Source organism: Columba livia, chromosome 11 (assembly GCF_036013475.1).
Source record: "Columba livia isolate bColLiv1 breed racing homer chromosome 11, bColLiv1.pat.W.v2, whole genome shotgun sequence".
Classification (NCBI taxonomy): Eukaryota; Metazoa; Chordata; class Aves; order Columbiformes; family Columbidae; genus Columba; species Columba livia.
Window position 1 is genome coordinate 6,400,969 of NC_088612.1, and position 24,375 is coordinate 6,425,343.

Consider the following 24,375-nt stretch of genomic DNA (forward strand, 5'->3'; position numbering starts at 1 on the left):
GTAAAAACATACTGATTATATCCTAAAAAGCACCATATAAAAAAAATTTAAACTTCAGAAATTACTTCACTCTCAAACCCACAAAACCAAGCAATAAGTTTTTTTCCTTCCTCCCTCTGGGAAAAATACAATACCCAAGAAATCAGCATGAAATAGGTGAAAAGAGTGAAAAATCTGTGGCTGTAGGAATGGACAGAACGCAAGATGAAATGTTGGTCCTTGAGCTAAATTCCAAGTAACTCAACTGTAACTGAAACCTTCTAAATGTTTTCTCACAATTCAACAGGTTAAAGAAATTACTATGTGGGCTTTGTTTTAGTTTATTGTATTAATATCCTAAGATTAAAGTGAATGCATATTAATTGTCCGTTAGAAAGGAAAAACACTTGCTGAAATGCCAGAATGGATTTTCTGTTTCTGGAAGCAGCACTGAGCCTTCCTTTTCCTATAAATGCCACGGGAATCTCTTACCTTCGTCAACCAGTGACTCCATGGATTCATTCACCCGGCTGATTTTATGTAAGGAGTCTGTTGACTGCGACAGGAATTTCCAAGTGTGTATTAAGCTGTCATCGTTCCCGACTCTGCAGAAAAACAGAATCCCGAATATTGTTTATGAGATCAAAAACCAGCCAAATATACTTTCAAATACACAGAAGAAATGCATTTCAAATATGAATGGAAAACCAAAGCAAGTGTTGCATGGCTCTGCACAGAAATGCACTTCTGTTAATTGGTTTCTGACAACTACCCACTGGGGCTCAACAGGTTGTGAGATCTACAGTTCTGAGTGATGGTGCTTCTTCTATAAAGAACCACACCTGAGGTGTTATGGTTTAGGTAATTCCTTGTCATTACTTTTCATTTTGCAGTCACTTCCCATCCTCATTGTCCTTGTTGCACACAGTGCAAAAATGCAACACAAAAGATGATCCAAGAGAGTTGCTACCTCTGAGAAAGATCAGAAAAATTGACTGAAACAAATTGTATCATGAATAGCCAGGGCATAGAAACTGTCCAGAACATGTCAGTTCATGCTACTGCCCTGTGTGTAGAATTGCTCAATATGAAGGTAGTGTAGGAACCGTAAATTTGATTTTATTCTACGATTTTTTTGTAATTAATTATGTACAATGCAGTCCTGATTCAGCACGAAGACTGCGGTTTTGTGCCTCCACCCTGTTGTTATGGACACAAAAATTAGCACTATACCTGAGCTGCAAATGTGTGCTTGCACAGTACCCAGCCCAAGGCAAGGGAATTTCCTCTTGGAGCCCAGAGCATCTCTATGAAGTGGCCTTGAATAAAACCAGGCCAACTCAAATGCCTTTGAACTCACGCCATGACTAAACTAACACAGACAATCTGATGATGCAGAAGACAACTGATGCTATCATATATAATATGGTTATTTCTGCTTTTGTGATCCTCTTTTGTACCTTTAACACAAATCACAGTACGCAAATTTATTTTTAACAAGATTTGATTTTCTCTATGCTCGCAGCATCAGATAACACACACATACTCACGTACGCAGGGAGAAACCTTACCCTGCAATGTTCTGTATTGAGACACTTTTTGAAAGTGCTGTAGGCTGTTGTGATCTCCTGTTATTGAATATTGAGGTTACGGTGTTTTCATCAGGAGCAAGTATTGCAGAGCGAGGGCGCTCCTTGGGTTGTGAGCCTGGAAGGGAAGCATCAGAGGAAAGTCAGCTCATGCAACTGCGCTGTCAGCTGTGATGACGACTTCAAGAAACCAGGCTCTAAAATTCACTTATTTTCCTTTCAAGAGTTGTCACCAAGAGATATCAGCTGTTCGAAACAGCCATACCAAGGAAAGAACATCAACCCCCGTGCAGAACTGACTGCATTGCACTATGCTTAAAAGATCTAGGTGGGATTGGCTAGCCCAGAAACATACAGTTGGGAAACTGAATTTAGTTTTGTTTGATAAATAACCACATATAGCAATCTACTATGTTTCTTTTTAATTTCCCTCAGCCTATAACTATATGCATCTTCCTGCTTCTGCTCAAACTTTTTGAGATAGGTTTCATTATCAGTATGTACCCACAGAGAAATGTTAATCCTTATCTCATTATACTATCACACACCTTTAACTAATCTTTTCATATTAATTCCAGATTTTCCCTTCTTCATCTGCTTTTCTTCTTTCTGGAGCGGTAACTCTGAATTCCATTACAAGTACCACAGTGGGTACATCTGTACCATACAGTGTGGTTTCATATAGTGACCACCAAGCTATCACTAAAGAAGCTTATCAAATCATGGCACCTCAAAACCCATGTGTGCTATTTCACTCTTATTTTTTGCCCTCAGTCACACTGGGTGGCTCTGTAGTGCAGTGTATACCTCAATGCAGCGAGGGAAATGTTATCAATATTGCTCCTATTAAAATTTAAACTTCCTGTTTTTTACTACCTCAAAGCACAAGACTAATTAATTAATTAAAAAAAAAAAGTATTTTGAAGAAACATCCTCTCCACTTGTAATCTTAACAATTTCTGTTAATGTAATACACATAGTTGGTTTCTTTCCAATGTTGGACACCCACGGACATAGGTTGTGTCTTCTAGATTTTGTGAACTCCTCATTTGTAGGCATTCAGCAAGCTAAAGCAGTCAAATAGATACTCTAAATCTGAGATGACTTTACATTTCCTCAAAGCTACATGGACACAGCAGAAGTTGATGAACTCTGTGCAATTTCAGTACAATTTCTGAAATCCCAGACTTTGCTTATCATGCACAGATGTTCTCATCCCTGCTTTGACAAATTCTTATCTTTCATAATATCGAATATTAGTTGTCAGAACAGTTGAGAACAGCAGATACAGACCATCACTGAAGCAGAGGGAAAGGAAGTTTTCTTACTTTTGTTTCTCATGGTTACTGTGGGTAATGAAGAGGTATCATGAGCCTGCAGCATCCCTCTCTGTGGCTGAAAGAAAACCAAAATTCACTGTAATTTCTTCTTGCTTTCTCCCATCAGACTGTGCCACATAACTAAAATAAAAAAGCTATGTATTCTCTGAGTCCTCTCAGGGTAGTTCTTGGCTGTATGTGCATTTTTATATGTATATGAAGGCACACACACAGCACTACCCCCCCAGTTGCCATCATTGAAATGGGCAAATTAACAGACGGAGAAATATGCAGTAAATAGTAAAATGAGGAAAAGTGCTGACAACACTGAAGAGAACTGAAAATCATAAATGTATAAACACTACGTAGCTCGGAGAACCACACTGCAGAAGAGGTTTCTCACATTTGGGGCAAGCATGAATTTGTATGTTCCTCATATAAACAACATATATATTTAATAGTTTTAATTATGCATCATATACACATGATGCTGCATTACAGGATGCAGCATTTGAGAATTAAGAGATATGGCATAAAAGGGTGCTGGACACCCCTGAATTTTGCCAGCGAAGTGTTTTGGTTTTTGTTTAATCAAAGCATAGGTCAGAGCATCTCACCATAAAGTTCCTGTGTACTGCAGGGAACAATGCAGGGCATCTGCTGCCAACAAACACCCTGTGGCAGTGACCCGGAGCATTCAGAGTCCCAAGGACAACTAGTGTATTAACATGAGGTTCTGGGGAATTGCAGGAGAGCCCAGAGAAATGATTCACTATAGTACAGGGGTGAAGTTCTTTCAAAAAAACTGAAAACTTCGGGATGTACGGTAGAAGATGTTATATATCTGCACACTAAATCGTTTAAATGCTTTTGTTTGTTCAGTAGAGTAGTTGAAATCTCTTACCTTCATTTTGACTTTGGCACAAGAAGCAAAACTTTCCTTACAGCCTTTGTGAACAATTGCATTGCAGTCTGTCAAAAGTAAAAAAACCCAGCCAATTAAACAAAAAAACCCCACAGAAAACCCATTTGTAATCTGAACTGTTATGTTGCACAAAGAATTACAACTTTCAGGCATCGTCGTGGTTTATATGAGTAGCTACAGATACTGAGAGACAGGCTGTTTTCCTGGATAATTAGCCCTTTGTTTGTTAACAAGATTTCCTCATGGAATTTAACAGGAAATTCTGTTTAAAAATCAATGCAAGGTTAAGTCACCAGGGTCCAAAAGGGTCGTAAATTAAAGAAAAAAAAATTAAAATAAGGAGTCATTCCTCCAAAAGAAAAGGTGGAAAGCAGATGCAGAACATAAACAGAAACCACCTGAAGGGCCAATATTTTCTCTGAAAACAGAAATACTGTTCTTATCAAGACAAGGACCCAGAAGACAGGAAAAGGACAGGAAAATTAATTTACATAAACTCCAACATATCATAACCAAGATCTACAGTACAGGAACCAACAAGTGCTACTGTATTACGGGTTTATGAGAAAAAGTAACAGGAGCATCTGCCAGGTGACTGTGCCCATGAGGTTGGGACTTCCTGCTGAAAACCAGACCGACGCCACCATTTTGGTCCAAAACCACAATATTCACCAATGCCAAGAGCATCGTGCTGTGACACCACCCTTGGCTGCATATATGCTGCCAGAGCAAAATCTGTGTATCTGAGTCTGCCCGTGATCTCTGCCAGTGGATTTCTGGGAATCAGAGTTTCCAAAGATGATGAAAACTGTTTTTTTCATAGTCATTGACAATTTGGTTTGGAGTATTAACTCTTCTGACAGATGAAAGATCACAACTCAAATGTTCTCAGATGAGATTCAGTAGCTTAGAGAAAACCCGTTATTTCCACTTATTCATGAAAACACATATTAACACGTTTCATTAATTATAAGTGTATGTTACACTGTAAGCATACAGTTATGAATTATTTCTAGAAGAAATATAAAAGGAAAGAAATCCACGCCCAGAATGACAAAATATGCTCACATTTCTAAAATTTCTTACATTTGGGCCTACTTAATAAAAGTCAGCACTTCTGATATTTTGAGAGGGGTAAGGGTAAGGCCACAGGGCGTTGCTGTTGTGTCAATGTCCCACAATTTCCTGTGCAAGAGAAGACAGAAGAAAGCAACCTGCATGTTCTTGCGAAAACCCACAACCATTATCATTTTTCAGCTCAAACAAGGAAGAGGGACAGAACCCGCTTCTGGTGCATAAGAAGAGACAGCGAGACAATTCAGAACCATTCGATTCACAATCAAGCCTTGAAAGCCTGAAGGCAGCTCTTTAGTAGGTACCATTTAGCAAGAGAGCATCTTGATTTTTCAGATCGAGAATCTGGTTTCAGGGACTTTATTCCTCCAATTCAACTCTTCAGCAGGCAGGAAGTCCTTCCAACTCCTCTGTATCACTAATATTAATAATTAAAACCACAAAAAGCTTATTTTCTGCAGCAGTAATAATAAAAAAAGACCAGGCAGAGAACTATTAAAAATAAGGGGTTTTTTTGCTTGCCCATTTTTTTAGAGTGGGATAAATCTTTCAGCACTGACTAGCTGTTTCAGAAAGCTGGGGACATCATTGAAAAGTTCAGCCATTGACTTAAAATGATCGAGCACTGTAAAAGGCATTAAGAAAACGTCACCAATAGGTGAGACAGCGAAGTGCCCATGGCAGTAAAGCGCTGCCACTCCTGTAAGAAAAAGTCATCTACAACAGCACAGGAGCCTCTGCTGCTGGTCATTTCCAAGGCATTTGGTGGATTCAATGGGAGAAAGGACTATCTCAGATGTGAAAAATAACAGCCTGGGCCCAGAGCAAACTTTCCTGCTGGCATTCATTTTCTGGTTAATGCAGAAAACTTAAAATAATCTTATGTTGTACCCTGAAAAATAGGAAAAGAACATCTATGCTAAAATACATGACATTGTTGGATGACTTTAACACATTAGGATATAAAGAATTAAATTGGGCTATATCTGATTTTCTAAGTGGCTTCAGAAGGTGCTAAGAAAGTTGAGTGGGGAAAGGGAGAGGATGCATTTGAGAGCTGATAATTGTCGGTGTTTTCCGTTTCCCATCAGGCTGACACTCAGTGGGTCTCATGCAAACAACTTTGCTGAGATCTCCCCTCCTCCAGGAAACTCAAAATTGCTGTTTGGGATTCAGCTGGCTGCTCCTTCCCCTGCTCGCCAGAGATGTTTTACACACTGCTCATCTACCAGAACGAACAGACAGAGCCTCCTGCTCCAGCCTGGGAGCGATTCCCGTACACGCTTCAACTCATCTCTAAGCTAGTGGAGCAAAAAATATTACTAACAGTGAGGAGCGGAGAGCCTTGAGCTGCAGTGGGAAAAAGACATTTTTGTCTGCAAATTCTATAGCTTTGTGTCACTGCGTAAACCAGCCACCACTCTGTTCTCAACCACACAAATGCTGCTGACCTTATCGAGCTACAGGCATGAGAAACCGTCTGATAAGGAAAGAGAACAAAATCACCCGCCTCACAGAAACCCTCTGCTGTGGTTCCTGTACTGCCTGCATTGTGCTGTACGTACTTCACACGCACACACATAGTTGCCATTTGACCCGTGATGCAATTTCATGTATAAAGGGAGGAAAGGGTTAGTATTTCCTTTTTGTCTCATGCTGTTCTCACTGAGGGCCCACTGAAGCAGTGTTTCAGAGAAGTAAAGCAATACACTACAGATGGGTGGGACAGTTTATCCCTATTGAGAATAAAAGCCATGATCTAGCTTTCTCTGTCCTCCATCCATTTTAATGAAGCACCTCAGCCCCAAGCTGTAACATGCAGCTGAAATAACCTAAGTTCTCCATCTGACTGATATGCCCTAACATGCAGAAGCAGAAAACCCCGTGGGATGCTGCGATGTCCAAGCATGGGCTAGGAAAGAGGCTGCGGGGCACCTCGGCTCATTTCAGTCCAGCTGCCATAAGGCAACACACTGCTCCATGAATTGCCACCTCCAAAGTCTCCCTCCTACCCCATGTCCTTAAGTAAGAGGAAAAGAACGCATAAGGTTTGCATTTCCCATGTCAGATTTAATGAAAAACAACAGGAAGAGGGGGGAAAAAACCCAAACACTTACTTGCACAGTAGTACGAATCCTTATTGAAAGGTTTCATACAGTGGTAACAGGTTGCTTGGGCTACAACAGAGGTTGCAGTGAAGAGATGCCCGTTTAACAGCTTCTTGTCTTTTTCCTTCTCCTTGGAATCTTTGTCCTTCTCTTTAGTCTTCTCTTTATCTTTCTCTTTTTCCTGACGAGAGAAAATGAACAAAAGCCTCATTACTTCACAGAGGTCTATCCTCTGGTTACAAATTCTTCACTGTTTGTCTTCAGCACGACGACGATATTGATCGGCACACACCTTAACAATAGTCATGTGTCTGCACAGCTTTCTGTTAAAAAACCTGGTGTACAGCCCCCATGGAAGTGAATTAGCATACTATTGACTTGCAGAGCCTTCTGCACAGGTATCTCACCAGCAGAGATGAAACTGAGTCTGTTCTGAAGGCACCTTTGTTTTATATTTGCTCTATAAGGACTTACCTTTTTTCTTTCAAGGAACTGCTGAATACAAATACCATGTGTAATGTGTATCAGACTTTCACCACAGTTAATTTTTAAGGCCAACCCTTAAGACTTGTGCTTTCCAATTGCGTTTTTAATGGAGAACACAAGCTCTTCCTCAGGGCCCGTACAGTATCACTGTCAGAATATTTCCGCCTCCATTTTCCTTCTGACTGGCAACTTTTTCAGCAGTTTCATGCAACCCCAAGTAACGAGATAAAGCTTTTTGGGTAAACGGATCTTTCACGAACTCTCAAAATAAGACATCAGAGAAGTGCTGAGGAACAACAGCAATACCATCAAAGATTATCTTGTCTTCTGGAAGCCACAGTTCAACCTCTGGGTTACAACCTCAGCTTTGGAAAGATGACAAGCACAGCTAGTTTCTCCCACTTTTAGCAGAGTTTTCGCTTACCTTTCTATCACTACCTGAGATAGAAAATTGCCAAATACTAAACATTTGTCACATTTTTCCCTGCAGCCTTTCATGGACTTGGAATTCTAAAGGAAACTCCATAGAAAAACTCCAAATTTGAATTACAGTCACTCCTTGTCTTTCTGTATACCACCCTACAAAACGTTTACTGTACAATTCAGCTCCAGACCTGGTTTTTAACTGTTACTGCAGATTTCACGGCATCTCTAAGAGAACCTTAATCATAAAATGGTAAAGGCTTCTGTAAGCTGATAATTGCATTTTGTTATTTATATGCCAGGTGCCCTTTGCTAAATATTGTCACAGCCTAAAGATCAGAAAGCTGCTGAGCAGCCCACAGGAGCAACCGCCATGAAGTGGTTAAGAGGTATTGAGCTCTGCAGTCACTGGGAGGGAAACTTTGAGCCTTTGATGACACACTCAAATAATTAGTAACTCATCCTAAGGTCTCGTCTCTCCCAACACACACCAGGCAAAATGCCAGTTTCTCCCTGCAAAGCCTCATAAAGTCTGTTTACTGGCCCCAAATGCTATTTTCTTCTGCAAATAAGCAAAACCAGGAGCATTACTGTACGGAATAATCCCGTCTGAAGCAGGAAACCTGCCAGGAAGAGTCTGCTTTACGGCACATCTCCGCCTTCTTTGAGCCATCAGCTCAGATCACCACCCCACGTAAACCTCCACAATTCCCCATCTGCTACCCTGCTCACCTTCAGCCACGTCCAGCCTGGCAGGATTCAAGAACTAAAACTCTGCAGTTTAGTCCTTGGCCGACAGTACCAAGTTGATACCTGGAGATCTGCTCTATTGCCAGAACTTGTGAAGCTCCAGCAGAAAAGACCAACCTATGCTCAAGGCACATCTTGTGACTCTAATGCTTAAAATGCTGAAGGAGATTCACCGTCCTATATTTTAAATGTACCTGATGATTAGTGCAAAGCGCGGTAATTCTGGAGTCTGGAATAATACACTTGTCTTCATAAAAATAACTATAAAAAACAGTTTAACTAAAGCTGAACGACCCCAGGAAAAACAGGAAACGGGTGCACTGCTTTCAAGGAGGAAGCAGCAAACTTCATACACGGGATGCCAGCCATAGCACTGAAATGCAAGGTCTCAAAATGAGATTTTATTTACTCCTTCCTTTTTTTTTCTGTGACAGTTACTGGAACTTCTTTTTTTTTAAAAAAAAAAAGGATTGTAAAAACAAAACGGTTTTCCTGTGCTATCAGAGCTGCCAGCATGACTTGAAGCACAGCTGAAGTTGCACCGATGTGCACAAACAGACACGACAGGTACCGCAACCCGGTCGGACGGCCCAAAGTAACAGACCGTGCGCTGCTGCAGCGGATCCTGCTCCAAAATAACCACAAAGCTCTTACCTCCCAGTGCTTAAGTCCTACTAGCTTCACCGTTATTTGAGGTACTTCGGCAAATTTATTCCATTTGATCGACATCCTTCCCCCGGGAGCAGGAGGGCTGCTCCCCACCCGCATCAGCCCATGGTGACGGCCGGGGGGGGACGGCAGCCAGAGAGCAGTTGAGCAAAAGGGGGAGGGCGGGACGATTGCCGCTAACTTCCTTGAAGATGATTTTAGCTACTTTGCTACTGCTTTCACCGTGCCCTACCGTGCTCAAAAAAATACAGAAAAACAAATACAGGCAGGAAAGGATGGGTTTAATAACTTTAGAAGTCACAAGTCAATACTAGACCACACATTTTAAAGGCAGAGGGTGATCAATCAAAGCCTCTGTGACATTTGGGATACAGAAAAAGTGAATTTCAACATACCTCTGTAGTTCTTCAGTAAACAAAGTGCTGCAGATTTCCCAGACAGAAAGGTTTCATCTATTTGCGCTCTATGGTCACAAATATTCCCTGTCTCCTGCTCCTTTCAAACACAACTCTCACTATATACACTGAAATGCTATTGGTGGTACAACACTGCCTAACAACTGCGCAGGTCACAGAAAAAAGAGAAATTACTCATGCTGATTTTTTTGTCGTCATTTCCCAGAAAGTCTCTACCAAAATGAAGAAAATTAGTTGGTTTTTTTTTTCTAGTTGACATATATATAGCCTGTTTTACTTCACAAACGTGAATCAGTGCATGCTACTGATTTCAAGAGATTCACTGACTAATCCGTGGGTAGCACAAACTACATGCAAGACAGGGGTAAATTCACAAACTTCTGTTGGAATCCCCTCCAGTTAATACTCCAAACACTCTCTTTATTTTTAGGATTTTTTTTACACCATTTTCAAAAAGAGCCATTACTCTTAGTAGGTTCAGAAGTGCTTATTTTACGGTTCATCTTAAAAAACGATGATTTCTGGAGGTTTGGAGAAAAGCAAACCTAGTTGGAAAGAAGTTGAAACCTCTCTCCCTCCCTCCCTCCCTCCCTGACAGTCCAGACAGCAGCAGAAACCAACTCTTCCTGTCCAACTTCCTCTTTCAAGGTTTGTTGTTTTTCATTTTAACTCTTACAGGTTTCCATTGGCTGTAATGCTTCTGAGAAGACAGTGTTCCCCAGAATTTTTAGGTCAAATTATTTAAATGTATAGCTGAAGCCCTAAGAATGCAAACATTCCGCTGTGAGCAGAGAAGAAATTGTAATTTTAACGATGTTAGTTAGTTAGTTTTTAGTTAGTAAAACTATCACAGCTGATACAAGCTGCAATTTTTTTAATGTATGTTATTGTTGGGATTTTAGAGCAATTCTTTATCAACAGCTTCAGACACAACCATGAAATTAGTGCAATCAGACTGCACCTATTTAACAAAGTCATAGCAAGTATCTCAAAGAACGTCTGTTTTATTTTCTTACCCGTCCAAACCAGATATCTATTGTGTGTGTATATATATATATAAAAATATATCCAGTTTCTTGCTTTAGAGATAATATATCTAAATAGCAAGAACCAGTTAAAAAATTTCCAGTCTTGTTCACAGGCTGTGCAACACGCACCACAACTTCTCACTAGTGGTTTGCACAGATGTTTCGATGTAAACGGATTGTTTTTGTACTTCACTGCAAGGAAGAGCATTGTCTTAAAGCTGCTCAGCAGCAGCTCTGAGCTGCTGGTACCTGCAGGTTGCATCTTTAAGGCAGATCCATAAAGAGGAGCTGCGTGTTGGGATGACTGATGTCACGGCAGCAGGTACCTCATTGCAAAGTTGATGCAGTCTTCCAAAAATGTGTATCAAAAAGTGCACTGGACCATGAGAGCACACAAACCCAGCTATGGGAGAGGAACAGTCAGGATGAAACATCAAGTGCTTATGTTGGGAAAGGCTAAAACCAAGTTAGTTTGTGCAGATGAAACGTGACCCCTCCCACGCACACTTCAGCCCAGCTCTATTCTGAGACGGGCACAATACTCATTATGATGTATTTTGTTTCCTGTTTGCTATCCAGATTCTCATCAGAATATGTAATTACATTACATATGTAAATACATAATATTTACCAAGATATTAGCTACACATCAGCTAACTATATAATATAAATTGCCCACTGTGAGGGAAGGTGCTCTTAGCTTCTGTCAGACAGGGTAAACTGAGGTGAGATACAAGTAAAAAACCCAACTGAGCAAAAAAACTCCAAATAACCCAAACATATATTGATCTTCAGGGGACAATCTAAACCAACAACAGCCTGTTTGTGTGAAGTATTTACCATTATTGTAATTATTTCTGTAACCAATGCTGTTACCAGGAAATTCAGCTGTGCTGAGCAGCGCTTAACCTTCAGCAAATTAAATCCCAGGGTTTCAAGGACGGAAAATGGGAAAATATAAATATTAGCCATCACTTCAGGTCATGGTTTGTGCAACTTCTCCAGCAGTGCACAGGAACTTTGTGGCAAAGGTAAAAATAAAAGGGAAACACAATACAGCCTTCAGCAGCCAGTCCCTTCTCACAGCTCCTGTCCTCGTTTTATTAAGCACTGCCCAGGTTCTGTAAAAATCACACCCATCAATCACTCTAAAGCCATAACTCATGCCAGAGGACAATCTATTCTCTATAATAATAAAGCTTCATTCTGTGGGGAAAAGAAGCCAAAACATTGCACAGGAAAACTCACTTCAGATGCCTTTTAATTCTGGGGTGCTAAAATTTCCCATGCTGCTACTCCTTATTACCCCACAGACAATCCTCCCCTCACAAAAGGAAGAAAGGAAGAAAAAAGAAAGCCAGGCAAAGACATAAATAGCACCCTATGGAAACACACTGAAATACAGAATTCACCTCTGCTACCTATAGGTATTTCATGGCTGTATAAATCACAAGAAGCACTTACTTTGCTCTTCTTGCTGCTGGACATTTTATTCCTGAGGTAGCTGAAGGTGCGACTGACTTTTGTTCCACTTTTACCAGCAGGGACACTGCTGCTCTCTTCAGATATGCTAAAATAAAAAAAGAGAGAGGTTGCTTTTATTTTGTTTTCTCCCAAAGCATATATTAAATGGATAGATGATTTTTTAAAGGACAAATGCATTTACTATCCAACAGAGTCACAGGTTGCTTTAGGGTGTTATGCAAGAGAAGGCAAAGTGAAGACAAAATGCCAATCCAGTAATTTGTTGTATGTTTCACAGAATCCTTTTACCTGTTTTTAGGCACTCTCCTTTCTCAAACCGTGCCACAGCACCCTCTGCTGCTCCCATGCCCAAATAACCACTAAGCAGTTTGAGCATCTGCCCATTTACACGGCCAATATACAGTCACTCTTGCACTTAATCATCAATATTTCAAACGTGGAGCAGACAGAAAGGGATAAGACAGGCATTTATCCTTTAAAGAGAGATCCCCTTCCAGAGAAAGGCATCTAATGAACTCTGAAAAGGCAGTGAGCATCTTTAACAGAAACCACACTGTCTGCAAAGCCTCCCCTGAGAAATGAGAATACCAATACTAAGTAACAAAAAGCAATGGTTATTTGTATTAATTTAGGCATTTCTAGGACACCAGATATTTTCTTCCAGTCTTTACATGCACAAGCTTGTAACTTCTTCGGCTTCTATGAAAGAATAAGAAATTACAGAGGAAACAATTATTGCATTAAAGGACACAGTCTGTCAATACGAAGTACAATACAAACCAAAAGCAGGACGACAGAAAGACAAATGAGATCAAGGAGGAGAAACCAGCAGAGGTGAAGAGCCTCCCAGCCACAAAACAAAGCTGAAGCTAATGGAGTGACACAAAGACCAGACACCCATCTCCTGCGGTGCCACAAGTGTCCTTCCTCCAAGGAAGCACTTCTAAAGCCAGCACCCACCAGGAAGACTATCTCCTCTCTACAGCTTGCAAGGATGAAAAGTAACACATAAAAACATGATAGTTTTGTACTTCGTTACAGAAATATAGATAGAATTAATGAAAAAGAGGAATAACTACTTCTAGCATTAAACGTAATCTAATACTGTTTAGTAATAGATAATCTGATCTAATACTATCTATGAATAAACACAAAGCCTTGTTAGAGATAAGAGCTAAAAGAGACTTCCATATTCTACGATCTAAAATATCCTCCAGCCTTTAGACATACTGGACTTATTGTCACAAGCCTGACTCTTGCAAATTCAGCTGAAGCACTTGGGTGCCAGGAAAGCTTTTGGGTGTCCAAACCAGAGCCTATTGCAGGAGTCCCAGCAGAAGAGCCATGGTACCCCCCTGAATACTGTACCTCTGAACTGAGGAACCCGCGGGGCCGCTGAACGCCTGCGTACCTGCAAAATATCGGAGGGGTGGGGGGGATGACATGTTAGAATGTGATCTTAGCCCACAGATTTTAAAAACATAGCTTGTATATTTGGACGGTTCAAGAGGAAGGGGAAATGTTTTCCAGAAGTGAGTGTTTAGAATAGATTTCATGTGCTCAGGATAAAGCCTGTTCCCTGTATCCTTAGGTGCTCTCAAATTAAAGCCTGCTTAGTATTTTTATCGTTCTTCACATATTAAGCAAAAGATGTGCATTTATTAAATTTGCTAGTCAATGGGGGTGTCTGATTCAGAACTGACAATTTAGTGACAATAGGTATAGATGAGAATCATTCTGCCACAATGCTTTTATTTATACACCACTAGAAAGAATCTACTGTACAACACATCCGGGTTTCATGTATAAAACTTTTCTGCCTGATAAAATTATAGTTCATTTTCCCATCAAAATCCTGAAGTACTTCATAAAGAGTAAGGGAAACAAGAGAAGCCTTATTCCGTTTTCAACGAAACAGAACAGCCTAGGGCTTAGTCACACAACACTGTGCTTGAGGAAAGCCTGACTTCTGACATGCAGCTGAAGTCCTGCCAGTGATAGAAATGCTCTTTATACCGCAGGCAACCTGCTTGCACAAAGCATTTGGAGCAGATTAGGTAGCTGACACCAGAACCGTTGAAGAATACTGAAAAATCAGGATGAAAGGGAAGAGAGGGCTCTCTCCAGAGTAACTGGGCTTGTCAGGACTCCAAAACCCCTCAGTACAAGCACTGTTTGCAGCTCAAGAAGCAACACGATTGATCATCTTATTGGGCTTCTGCATATACATTGTAAGAAAAACAGTACTTTGGCTTCAAATTCTGTTAACATATTAAAGCTAAGGGTGAAGGCAAAAGAGTCACTTGACATCAGAGGCAAAGATGGTTCTCCATTCAAAAGCAGTAAGTGCATTAGGAAAAAATGTGCATACAATGTTATGACTTATGATTCTAAAATACAAATTTTCCTATCTGCTGATTGAAGTGTCAACACAGCCTGAGACGGAAATGTCATTTCTTCATATTGAGAAACCAAAGTACAGCCATACGCAATTACCTAATCCATGCTTGGAGATCTCTGGTAATGTCTCCCTTGCAAAATCTTTCATCTAATTAATGATCTATCCCAAATACATCAAAGTTATTAATACTGTAACATATCTCAACTAAAGTCTGCTATACAATTTCCTGACTCTGCTGGGTTTTTACATAGTATCGACTACCTAAGCACCTACTAAGATTTCACCAGTAATTTGCAGACTCCGAGCTTCATGGTTAATGCTTTAGAGACTCTGGTTCACATTCAGCTCTAGTTTGCTTTTAACATGGGTTAAGCTGCCACAGTGTGCCCTTTTTTTATTAGATTCATCAGTTCAACTGGATTTAAGTATTTCACAGATCTTTTTGTTTCTTTGTGGTTAATGTAAGAAATATGAATGAAGACTGAATCAAGAGCTGTAATAATGTCATGTTCGTGACTTTTTCAGCACCGTGAGAAAATACATTGCATAGGAACTTGAATTATGTACTATTTATCTTTTACTGAAATAGTGTTTTATCTTAAAAATGGAGGATTCTTGACACTTGCAGGCAAAATGGATCCAGGCAAAAATCAAGGTGAGAGTCTGTTTATGATTTTGTATGTTAGTTCACAATACAACATCATGTGATCAACATTCTGCTGCCCAAGAAGCCCAAGAAGATGAGCAGAGAAAAGCACACATTTTCTCACCTTCAGGGGATTTTGGGGGTAGAAGGCGAAAAAGCCCATTTATTTCTATAATTTTTGTGTTTCCCATCATGACCAGGTTCAAAACTGAAATGCTACAACTGATTCCACAGCTCACAAAATTAGTTAGTTTTATTCAAAGGCCAGGACTGCTATCTATGTCCAATGTATCTGGGCTAGCAGCCAAATTCTGGTGTACTCAACTGAACACCTTTTAAGCATCACCCACCAAAATTATTTCATATAGCAGCTGGACTTGAAATAATTCATCAAGGTTCATTAGTCAGAAAGCAGTGACCGGAGTAGGATATTGCAAACGAAAGAAACCAGCCTGCGACTCCTTTATGCTGGCAGTAATTAAAGTTCTGTGGGTCAAGAAATCCAAAGGCTTTGTAATAATTTTCTGAAATGCACAGACTGGCTCAACCAGCCTTCTGAAATCCACATCTTAAATACATTAGATCAAACAAACTGCAACTAATTGTCCCTACTCTAGAGAAGAAAAGGCATGGAGATGTTGAGGAATGGTGACTGAAATGCAAGTGCTAACACATCCATCCTCTCATGAGAAATGAACCCTGAAGATGTGAAAAAATAAACTGGTCTGGGATTACTACATGAAAAATTCCCATTGCAAAAGCATTCTTATGAATAGCTGTGGCTAAACCAACCTTTCTATAAAGTTACCACAGTACCCTCAAATATGAGGGAATAAAACACATGTAAAGAAAACAACATTTTTGTTTGAGACAATATCCAACATTACTTTAAGTGCTTATCAGGAACATCAGCACTGTTGAGGGAGAGAAGATAACTCCTGGCTAACAGAAATACCCCCCAAAATTGCTGTATGCTAACATGACTATAAGGAATCACTTAACTGTTTGGATGCTTGAAACAAATAAAATTTTAAAAACCCACAACCACCAAAAAATACAATTTAAAAACCAAATCCACCAAGAAATTCAGCTAAGAGTGCTTTTTACCATGGGAGCATGACACCAGCGTACAGCTGTGTGTCCGCAGCTCATTTTGTGGGGACCATTAATTGTGAGTTTTGTTGAAGGGCAGAAGAGGGGGAGCTGAAGTATGGAGGTGGGTAATATCACACCTGGGAAGAGCACAGGACTTTCTTGTAGGAAAGGACAACTGCACAGTAAAGACTGGGCATGGAAGGGAGGAGAATTTAGATACTGACAACATGGATGGTGTGGAGACTTTTAAAAATTCAGTAAGCAACCAAAATCTGTTGGACTGGAAAGCAATTTCCCTCATCCCAGTGTGGACATGAGGGATGTGAGCTTGTTTCCTTGCAAACCTTTTATTTGAAACAACTAATGCAGATGCTCCAAATTTTCTCTTCAGATAGAGAATTATCTGTTCTGGTTTATTTCAACAGTCTAATAAAACATACTTAAGAAATAGGAAGCATTTTCAATTATCTTTGATAAGCCTATTTTAAAAGACAAGAGGAGTCTAAAGTAATTCAATCTTCTGCCTTAGTTGGATTTCTTTTAGCATCCGAGTTTGCAGGAGGAAAAAAAGCAACCATATAACACTCGCTTGTTTCCCAACAAAACTATTCTGATGATAATATCAGGACCTAGATATAAACACCTTGGCCGCAACATATGCTTTTTGCTCAGTAGGGGAACTGTGAAGTTGTAATCAAGATTTGCAGAATTTAATATCAGGGCTTCTCTCCCACTTTCACTGAGCAATGTACTCACTCTCACCTATGAAGGGCAAGGATCTACCTCTTCTCTTAACTCCATGCACTGCCACAATCTCAAGACAAGCATTTTTGTTTTAATAAAAAGGTCATGACTATATTGCTGGTCAGACTGGCTGATATTTGCCACATGCATACAGATCAAAACTAACTAGATGAGACGTGATGATGCTGATGTATGAGACTCTTTGGATTATAATCCTTTTATTCTGCCATTAGCTAGTATTCAGATACAGGACTAAGATAATGCTGTTAGACATCATGCAATAGAAATATTAGTTCCATGTTTGCAAGGTGAAACTTCAAGGTCTAAAGCAGAAAACCAGATTTCCCTTTGTTTCCACCCATAATGGCTGCAATGCACAGAAAACAATTACTTACTATCCAACTCCTCCTCCTCATCACTGGAAGAAGAGCCAATAGAAAAGAGAGTTTTAGACTTAGGAATGAGTGGAGAGATGCTGAAGGAGAAGGAGATTCGTCTCGATGGTCGAGTCCGTCCCTGAGCTGAGAAGTGGGTTAACAGCAAACATTAGAGCATGCTTGAAAATGCATTTAATAATAAAAAGGAGAGGAAAGCAGCCAAAGGAAACTAAAACCAAAGCAAAGGAAATGTCTGCAAAGCAGCTGGTTTCTGAAAAGGCACAAGGAACAAAGAATTGAGAACGTGCAAATTCCAGGGGATGCAGGTTTCTGAGGATGCAGGTCTCGCTGCATGCATAAGTCGAGGTTCAAGGCTTTCTCATCTTTGCTGTCATCTTTTTATAGGAACTCTTTATGAAGACTTACATGTGAATGTTATTTTTCCAAAAAAATACCAACAACATAGTGGATCTCTGAACTAAAGGCATCTGCTTCACTGGGATAACTGCCAAACTAGAACAAACTAGAACAAATCAAGATACTTGTTTAATGGTGCTTTTTGCAATAAAATGACACCAAAGCTGTTGGGTATACCCACAATAATTTATTTGAAATGTTGACTTTATCCACCCGGGGAGGTTCCTGCCACTCCAACCTCTGAAAAAAGCCAACACTATTTCAGTAATGTGATACCCTTAAAAGCTCCCAGCTTTAAAAATGGAGAAACCTAAATTTCCTTTCTTTTTCAAAATAAAACAGAAAAAACCAAGCACCTCTTCTCCTGCCACCTTCTAAAACTCACAGTCCCTATTTTAAAGAAACAGCTCAAACACGAGAAAAGCCTCTCTGCACCCTCTCCTGTTCTTGCCTGGAAGAAGTCTACCCAACACAGTGCCAAACTCAGCAATCAGTCTGCGACATCAGATCTCCCACTATCAGTAGGATAATGACAAGTTCAGTCATCTTCTCTCAGACATCTTAGTGCTCTGTCTTCTGCTTATTTCAATTTGTGAAGTTCTATTTATCTTGCAGTACTGTGCACTTTTCCAGGAATCCCTGCTATTCGGTCATACCCTCCATCAGCAAACTTTGCAAATTAAGAGGTTTTACTGTAAATCCTGTTTTAAAATAATTTATTTTTAAGAGCAGCTCTTGCATAGCAACAGCTTTGCAACAATTCTTTGTAAGTACAGTCTTCTCTGAAGAGAGGTAGGAGCCAACTAGCCACTGTGAACTGAAATTGCTACACAGCCTCTTATAGAGATGCTCAAGGGTTACATTGCCCAAAACTTCTCATTGTACAAGTACAGGTGAAAATCTCTGAGCTTTGACTTGACCAGTGTCAGGTTGCTGGATACCCATCACTCACAGAGTACATCAGTGTCCTCAGGAAAGATGACTGGGACAGAGCTTGGGAAACTCTGGCCCTGGGACAGGTCTGACCTAAGGGGCCAACATTAAGCATCCATATTAAACATCTTCTGTGCATATATTTAGGCACTTTTAAGTCATTCCATGGCACAGATAAATCAATTTGCTTGCATAGCAGGGAAAAGAGGCTAAAGACTTTATCAGTATTAAACTTTGGAGAGAAAGAAGTAGCAATTATTACTCCCTTTCAATAAAACATAGCCTTTCAGCCACATGCAAATAGAATTTTTGTATTGCTGATATTGTACCCCAGAATTGAATTCAGAATTTAAAAATACTATGTGAGAAACATCCAATGCAATGCAAGCAATGCAAAGCAAACTCCCCTGAAATTTTCCTTCAGCTATTAGTCTTAAATGGCAATCGCCTAGAGACAATCTGACCAAAGTTATGTGCATGCTTTTCCAATGTAAGCAGAATAACCCTAGAGGGACCCAATGAAAGGCATTTAAATTGAAGAATTCTTAGGAAGATTCATGCATTGATTTTGTTTAGACTGCCTTTCAAAGGAGTTGTGCTAGTGTCCAAGACCTGAAGGACATGACTAGCCAACACTGCTTGCTTTCTTCTGTAGTCTACTGTCTATTTAGACTGAAAGTCAAAATGAACAATAATACTTTACTGTAAATAGAACCACCTCCTCCAGCACAGTTCAATTCAACTTCCATTTCAGTGGTTTTATTTATAGCAGTTCCTGGCTTTATAACAATGCTCCACACTGGAAACTTGCTATTCCAAAGCCCAAGGCAGTCTTTTGAGCACTCCAGCCAACAGCTCTTGTGACCTCCCTCTATAAAATGCTGAAGGATTAATAGTTGTGAATGGCTGAAGCAGCTCTTGGAACATCTGAGACATCAGATGGAGTGTGGGTTAGAAACTCAGTCTTGGAAATTACTCCTGTCTCAGTACATATGAGAATAAACAAAAAAATAAGTAAGAGAAAGCCCTCCATATGTTTATTAAATTTGACTCAGTTTTTGAAGCTTTTGTGCAGAACATGGTGCTTCCTTCCCATTCAGACACATTTGCAGGGATCAGCAATTTTTTCTTTCCAACACTTACCACAAAATTATGCAAGTAGAATGAAGAATTAAGGTTTTCCTAGAATTCACCTCCATGAAATCAAGGATTTATTCTTGCATAACTCTGAAGTATTCTGCTGCAATAACATGAATGTCAAACCTAGGTGATACAAGGGAGTTTATACACTGAGACTTTCTTGTAAAAGGCACTAAGCTGGTTCACAAGTACTTATGGTCACAACTCTGGTAACACTATTCCTCTATCAAAGTGACTGAGGAAAGTGATTTAATGAAGTATCTGAAGTCATGAAAGTGTCAGAGTTGGGAAAAGAATCAGTGACCTAAATTTTCAAGGGGAGTAATCCTCTTGCACACTCACATCAACTGCCTCAAATGCATTCAATTTCAGAAACTACCTCCCTACAAAAATGAGGCACTTCTGAGGTGTTGCAAATTAACTACTGAGAAAATAAAACACACGGATGTGTTAGTCATTTTTAACTTTAGTGTCCAAAACTCACGTCCACCTCAAATCAGAAGACTAACCCTGCCCTTCTAGATTGCTTTGTACATCTTCCCTTTTCCTTGTAGTCTAACTCTAGAAGATGATGGGATAATCAAACCTGTCTACCAACAGCTCAGGCCTTGATTGCGTTTTTAACGTGGGTCATAAGACAGAGAAGAACAGAAAGGCGGCAAGTTGTTTGGTTCCAAGATGTAGGCGCAAATCCTCCACGGGCCTGAAGCAAAGCGTCAAGGGAGAGGGAGACGAGCCTCAGCCGGCCGGCTCTCTCAGCCTCCAAGAGTCTGTTTTCTGGGGGCTAGCTGAGTTATTTATGGTGTTTGGTTAGCAACTGGATGCAATGCCAATAAATGTTTTTTTTTAAAAAAAAAATAACACCAAACAAAAACACACAAAAACCCCCAAAGGCCTTCAGCTCAAGGAGGAAAGACACCACGACACAAAGCAAGAGCCTGTCTTTCAGATGGGACAGTGTTTTGGTTACTGTGGCTGGGGGACATGTCCATTAGGCCACATGCTTATTAATAATGAAATAACAAAGGTGAAGAACTTAAAAACATCTCCTACAAAGCACAGCCTCTGTGAGCGTCCTCCAGTAAGCCTCATAAATGAATAAAACACCTTCTTTAAAAGCACCTTTCCCTTGTTCAGCTTTGCAAGGAAGAAGCGTGTTAATAAAGAGGAAAAGATCAGAGACCATCACTCATTGACAAGACGTAATCTGAAATGTCAATACAGTTTCTGGTTGGCAAATAATAAAATGAAAACATGGGTAACATGACCCTTCCTAAGCACATGCAGCTGCAGCCTTCTGAATGACTTTTTCAGCTGAAAGAATCAATTCAGTCAAGTTGCAAAATTAAGTGCTTGTTATCGTTTCAATTAAGCAAAACTGAAAATTTTCACCCTAATCATCTGTTATTATTTTCTCCAGGATTGAGATAAATTCAATAAATTATACTCAAGTACCCCAAAACATTTAAGTCAAAATAAATAGACACAAACTCCCTCAAGGAGACCAAGACATGGATTCTCAAGTTTCCATACCTCAATGTTAAAAAAATCTTGAAGTAGGAAAACAAGATCTGAAGTGAAATTTACCTCCACATCAAAGGAAGAAATGCTGAAAGGATGTAAAATTCAAACTTTTTTAAAAAAATAAGAAACTCCATAAATCACAGTTTCTGCACCAGTACTCTAATTAAGAACAAACAAACAAAAGACACCCAACAGAACTGGAAACACTAGGTGTTAGGAAATAGACCGCCTTAGCTTGATGAAGAACTTCTCTAACACTGGAGAGAAATAAAATATGGATCTAAATTGAACAAGTTCTGCCTTTCCACCTGAAATTCCATGCAGCAGTGAAACATATATTTCACATAATATAGGAAAGCAAGAGCAGGTACTAGTAAATTCTGCCTTGGGGAGTTAGCAAATTATACTTAGTAACAGAGATGACAGAGTGGATAAGGATAAGGGAAAATTGCGTTACTCACTGTCCAGCACTGGTTTACTAATCGACATTAGAGACATAGATTTGGTCAGTGGAGATGAAACAGCGGAAGAACAGAAATTAAATCCTTGTGGCTGCGACGTTTGATGCATCTGAAGAACAGAAATTAACCACATTGAGCAAATATGTCAAGCACGACAGCACTATCCCAACTTCAGATCACAGTTCAGTGCTCATGTTTACTCAAATTCTCACTTTCAAACAGTGGGAACTTGAAATGATCCCGGTATGAGGTAATAGGTGAGAAATGCGAAGACTACAAAAGCAGTGTCACACAGGTGAAATGCAACATTTTGTTTTGTCTTTTAAGTGGAAGACAACTAATCATGCAACAAACAGAGAGACTGTCTGCTTGATATTCTTGAAAGGTATTATGAGATGGATACTGTTAATTGCCTGACGGTCACTGAAATTACCACAGTGATTCCAACTCCTCAGCATAACCAGACTGTGGTTTGACATGGTAAAAAATCTGATGCTGAGCAGTGTGTTCCCCAAAAATACCATTCCTCAGAGCAAGAGGAGCCATGAGAGACTTGACATAACAGTTCCCACAGGCCAGATCTTGTAAGACCCGTTTACTACCTTGGTGTACAGCAGTAGCTCCGTGAGGCAAACAGACTGTCTGGCTAATGATTCTGTCATAAAGCCAGAAAATACTATGGCTGAAACTTCAAACTCAGAAATCCAGTGTATTTATAACATTTCAGACTACTTTACCTGGTGGTCGTAGTCTCTGATTTCCCCTTGCTCCAGTTCTTCAGTGAGTAAGACCAGGGACCCACACTGACTGCTGGCAAGCCGACTCCGGCTGAGGTCTTTGGAGCTCAAAGAAGAAGCCTCCAAGTTTGTAGAAGGCTTCTTTTTCTCACCAGAGTCTCCAGCAAGGCCTTCTAGGCTGTAACTGAAGAGAAATCACGGAGGTTAGATCCTGACGAACCCTGAGACTGATGTCTTTCAGCACATACCATCTTCAAGCGTAAAATACAAGGCTGTCACTAACTGAACTGTCCAGGGAAACACTGATGTTATTCCTCAGCATGCTCCTTCTCAATAAGCAAGTGCTGATAGCAGTGGAGAGATTCCTATTTTTCAATAACAAATATGGCAGCATATTTGTGTCTCTAATGGGACACAATAGTTGCTTGAGAATCAACATTCAAACTCCGGGTCAATGGGCTTTCCCACTATTTTTTTTTTTCCTTCTTCTTGAACAGTGCCCAGGAAAATCTAGAAACACCTCTTCTAAACATTTTGATATTTCTACATATTCCATTTGTTAGCTTTTGATTAGGTTCCGCCTAGAAATTACCCAAGTTAAACTACCCTGTATAGCATGGTGCTCTCTGTCTTGTACCACAACCCTCCCTTCAGCCACAAAATCAGCTGTGGGCTGTGTGTAATGTTCATCTGCTGACACATCTTCTGAACCTATTTAGCACTTGCCACTGCACAAAGCTTCAGCACTCATAATGTCCTGCCCACTAAAGCTTTTTTTTTTTAATTGTATAAATGATGTCTCCATTAGCCAATCAATCCTGTCTCATCATTTGCTGAGGAAGCACACTCTCTTCTCACCTGTACAAAACAGCCCCTCTTTCACATGTGACTATTTCCATCTGATGTATCTTGGACGTGATATTCTGACTCTCCTGCTCCTCATGCCCAAGCATCAATAAACCCACTGCAATACCAATTTGGGTTAATGTGCAAGCTTTACGGATTCACCTCCTGGTACACTTGCACAACTCTGGGGCTAATGTTTGGTTTTATGCAGACAAAGTCCTGCTCTCTTGAAACAAGGTCAGCCCTCGATATATATCCCAACTTGAGGCTAATCATGACATCTAAGTGGCCAACAAGCTAACATATAAGCAAATGAAAGGGAATACACACTGTAGATTGTACAGATTATTTAAACAGCGAGAGGACCTTTAAATTCAGGTAGACTTGCATATCAGCAATTAATGTTCTTCATCGCTTTAGAAGCATTAAGTGGCTGATAAATATGCACCTTCAAAGCAAAAATTGCAATAAGCCTTAAATAAGATTTAGTTATTTTTTAAAAGACTTTTTTCACGTTAGTTAATGAGAAAGAAGACTGACTGAGGCATTTACAATTTAATCTGCTTTAGGAAAATTTTAACGCAACATTGTCTATCAATAGCAGGCATTCTGAACTTTATTCTAAAACACCTGCAAAGAGAAATCAGTCCCATTTCTATGGATCATTTAGAACAGAGAAACGTATTTTCCTTGCATCCCAAAGTGATAACAATGACATTAGATAGTGCAGAAGAAAAATCATGTCATTTATCATGACACAAACAGCTCAAACCTGCAAATATTAAATAGCCCATTAAATACTC

At 39.9% G+C, this 24,375-nt stretch overlaps 1 protein-coding gene across 28 annotated transcripts in view; it reads right to left on the minus strand.

Moving 5' to 3' along the window:
* Positions 1-24,375, minus strand: part of AKAP13 (A-kinase anchoring protein 13) — a 213,662-nt gene that overhangs the window by 21,252 nt on the left and 168,035 nt on the right. For 26 of the 28 annotated variants that reach the window (XM_065076595.1, XM_065076603.1, XM_065076593.1 and 23 more), the window contains 9 exons: positions 22,727-22,910; positions 21,990-22,098; positions 13,620-13,662; positions 12,231-12,336; positions 7,004-7,175; positions 3,792-3,859; positions 2,897-2,963; positions 1,551-1,686; positions 472-584 (listed from right to left, as the gene is read on the minus strand). In XM_065076595.1, coding sequence (XP_064932667.1) covers positions 472-584; positions 1,551-1,686; positions 2,897-2,963; positions 3,792-3,859; positions 7,004-7,175; positions 12,231-12,336; positions 13,620-13,662; positions 21,990-22,098; positions 22,727-22,910 — 998 coding nt within the window. The other 2 variants (XM_065076606.1, XM_065076605.1) reach the window with 1 other exon arrangement.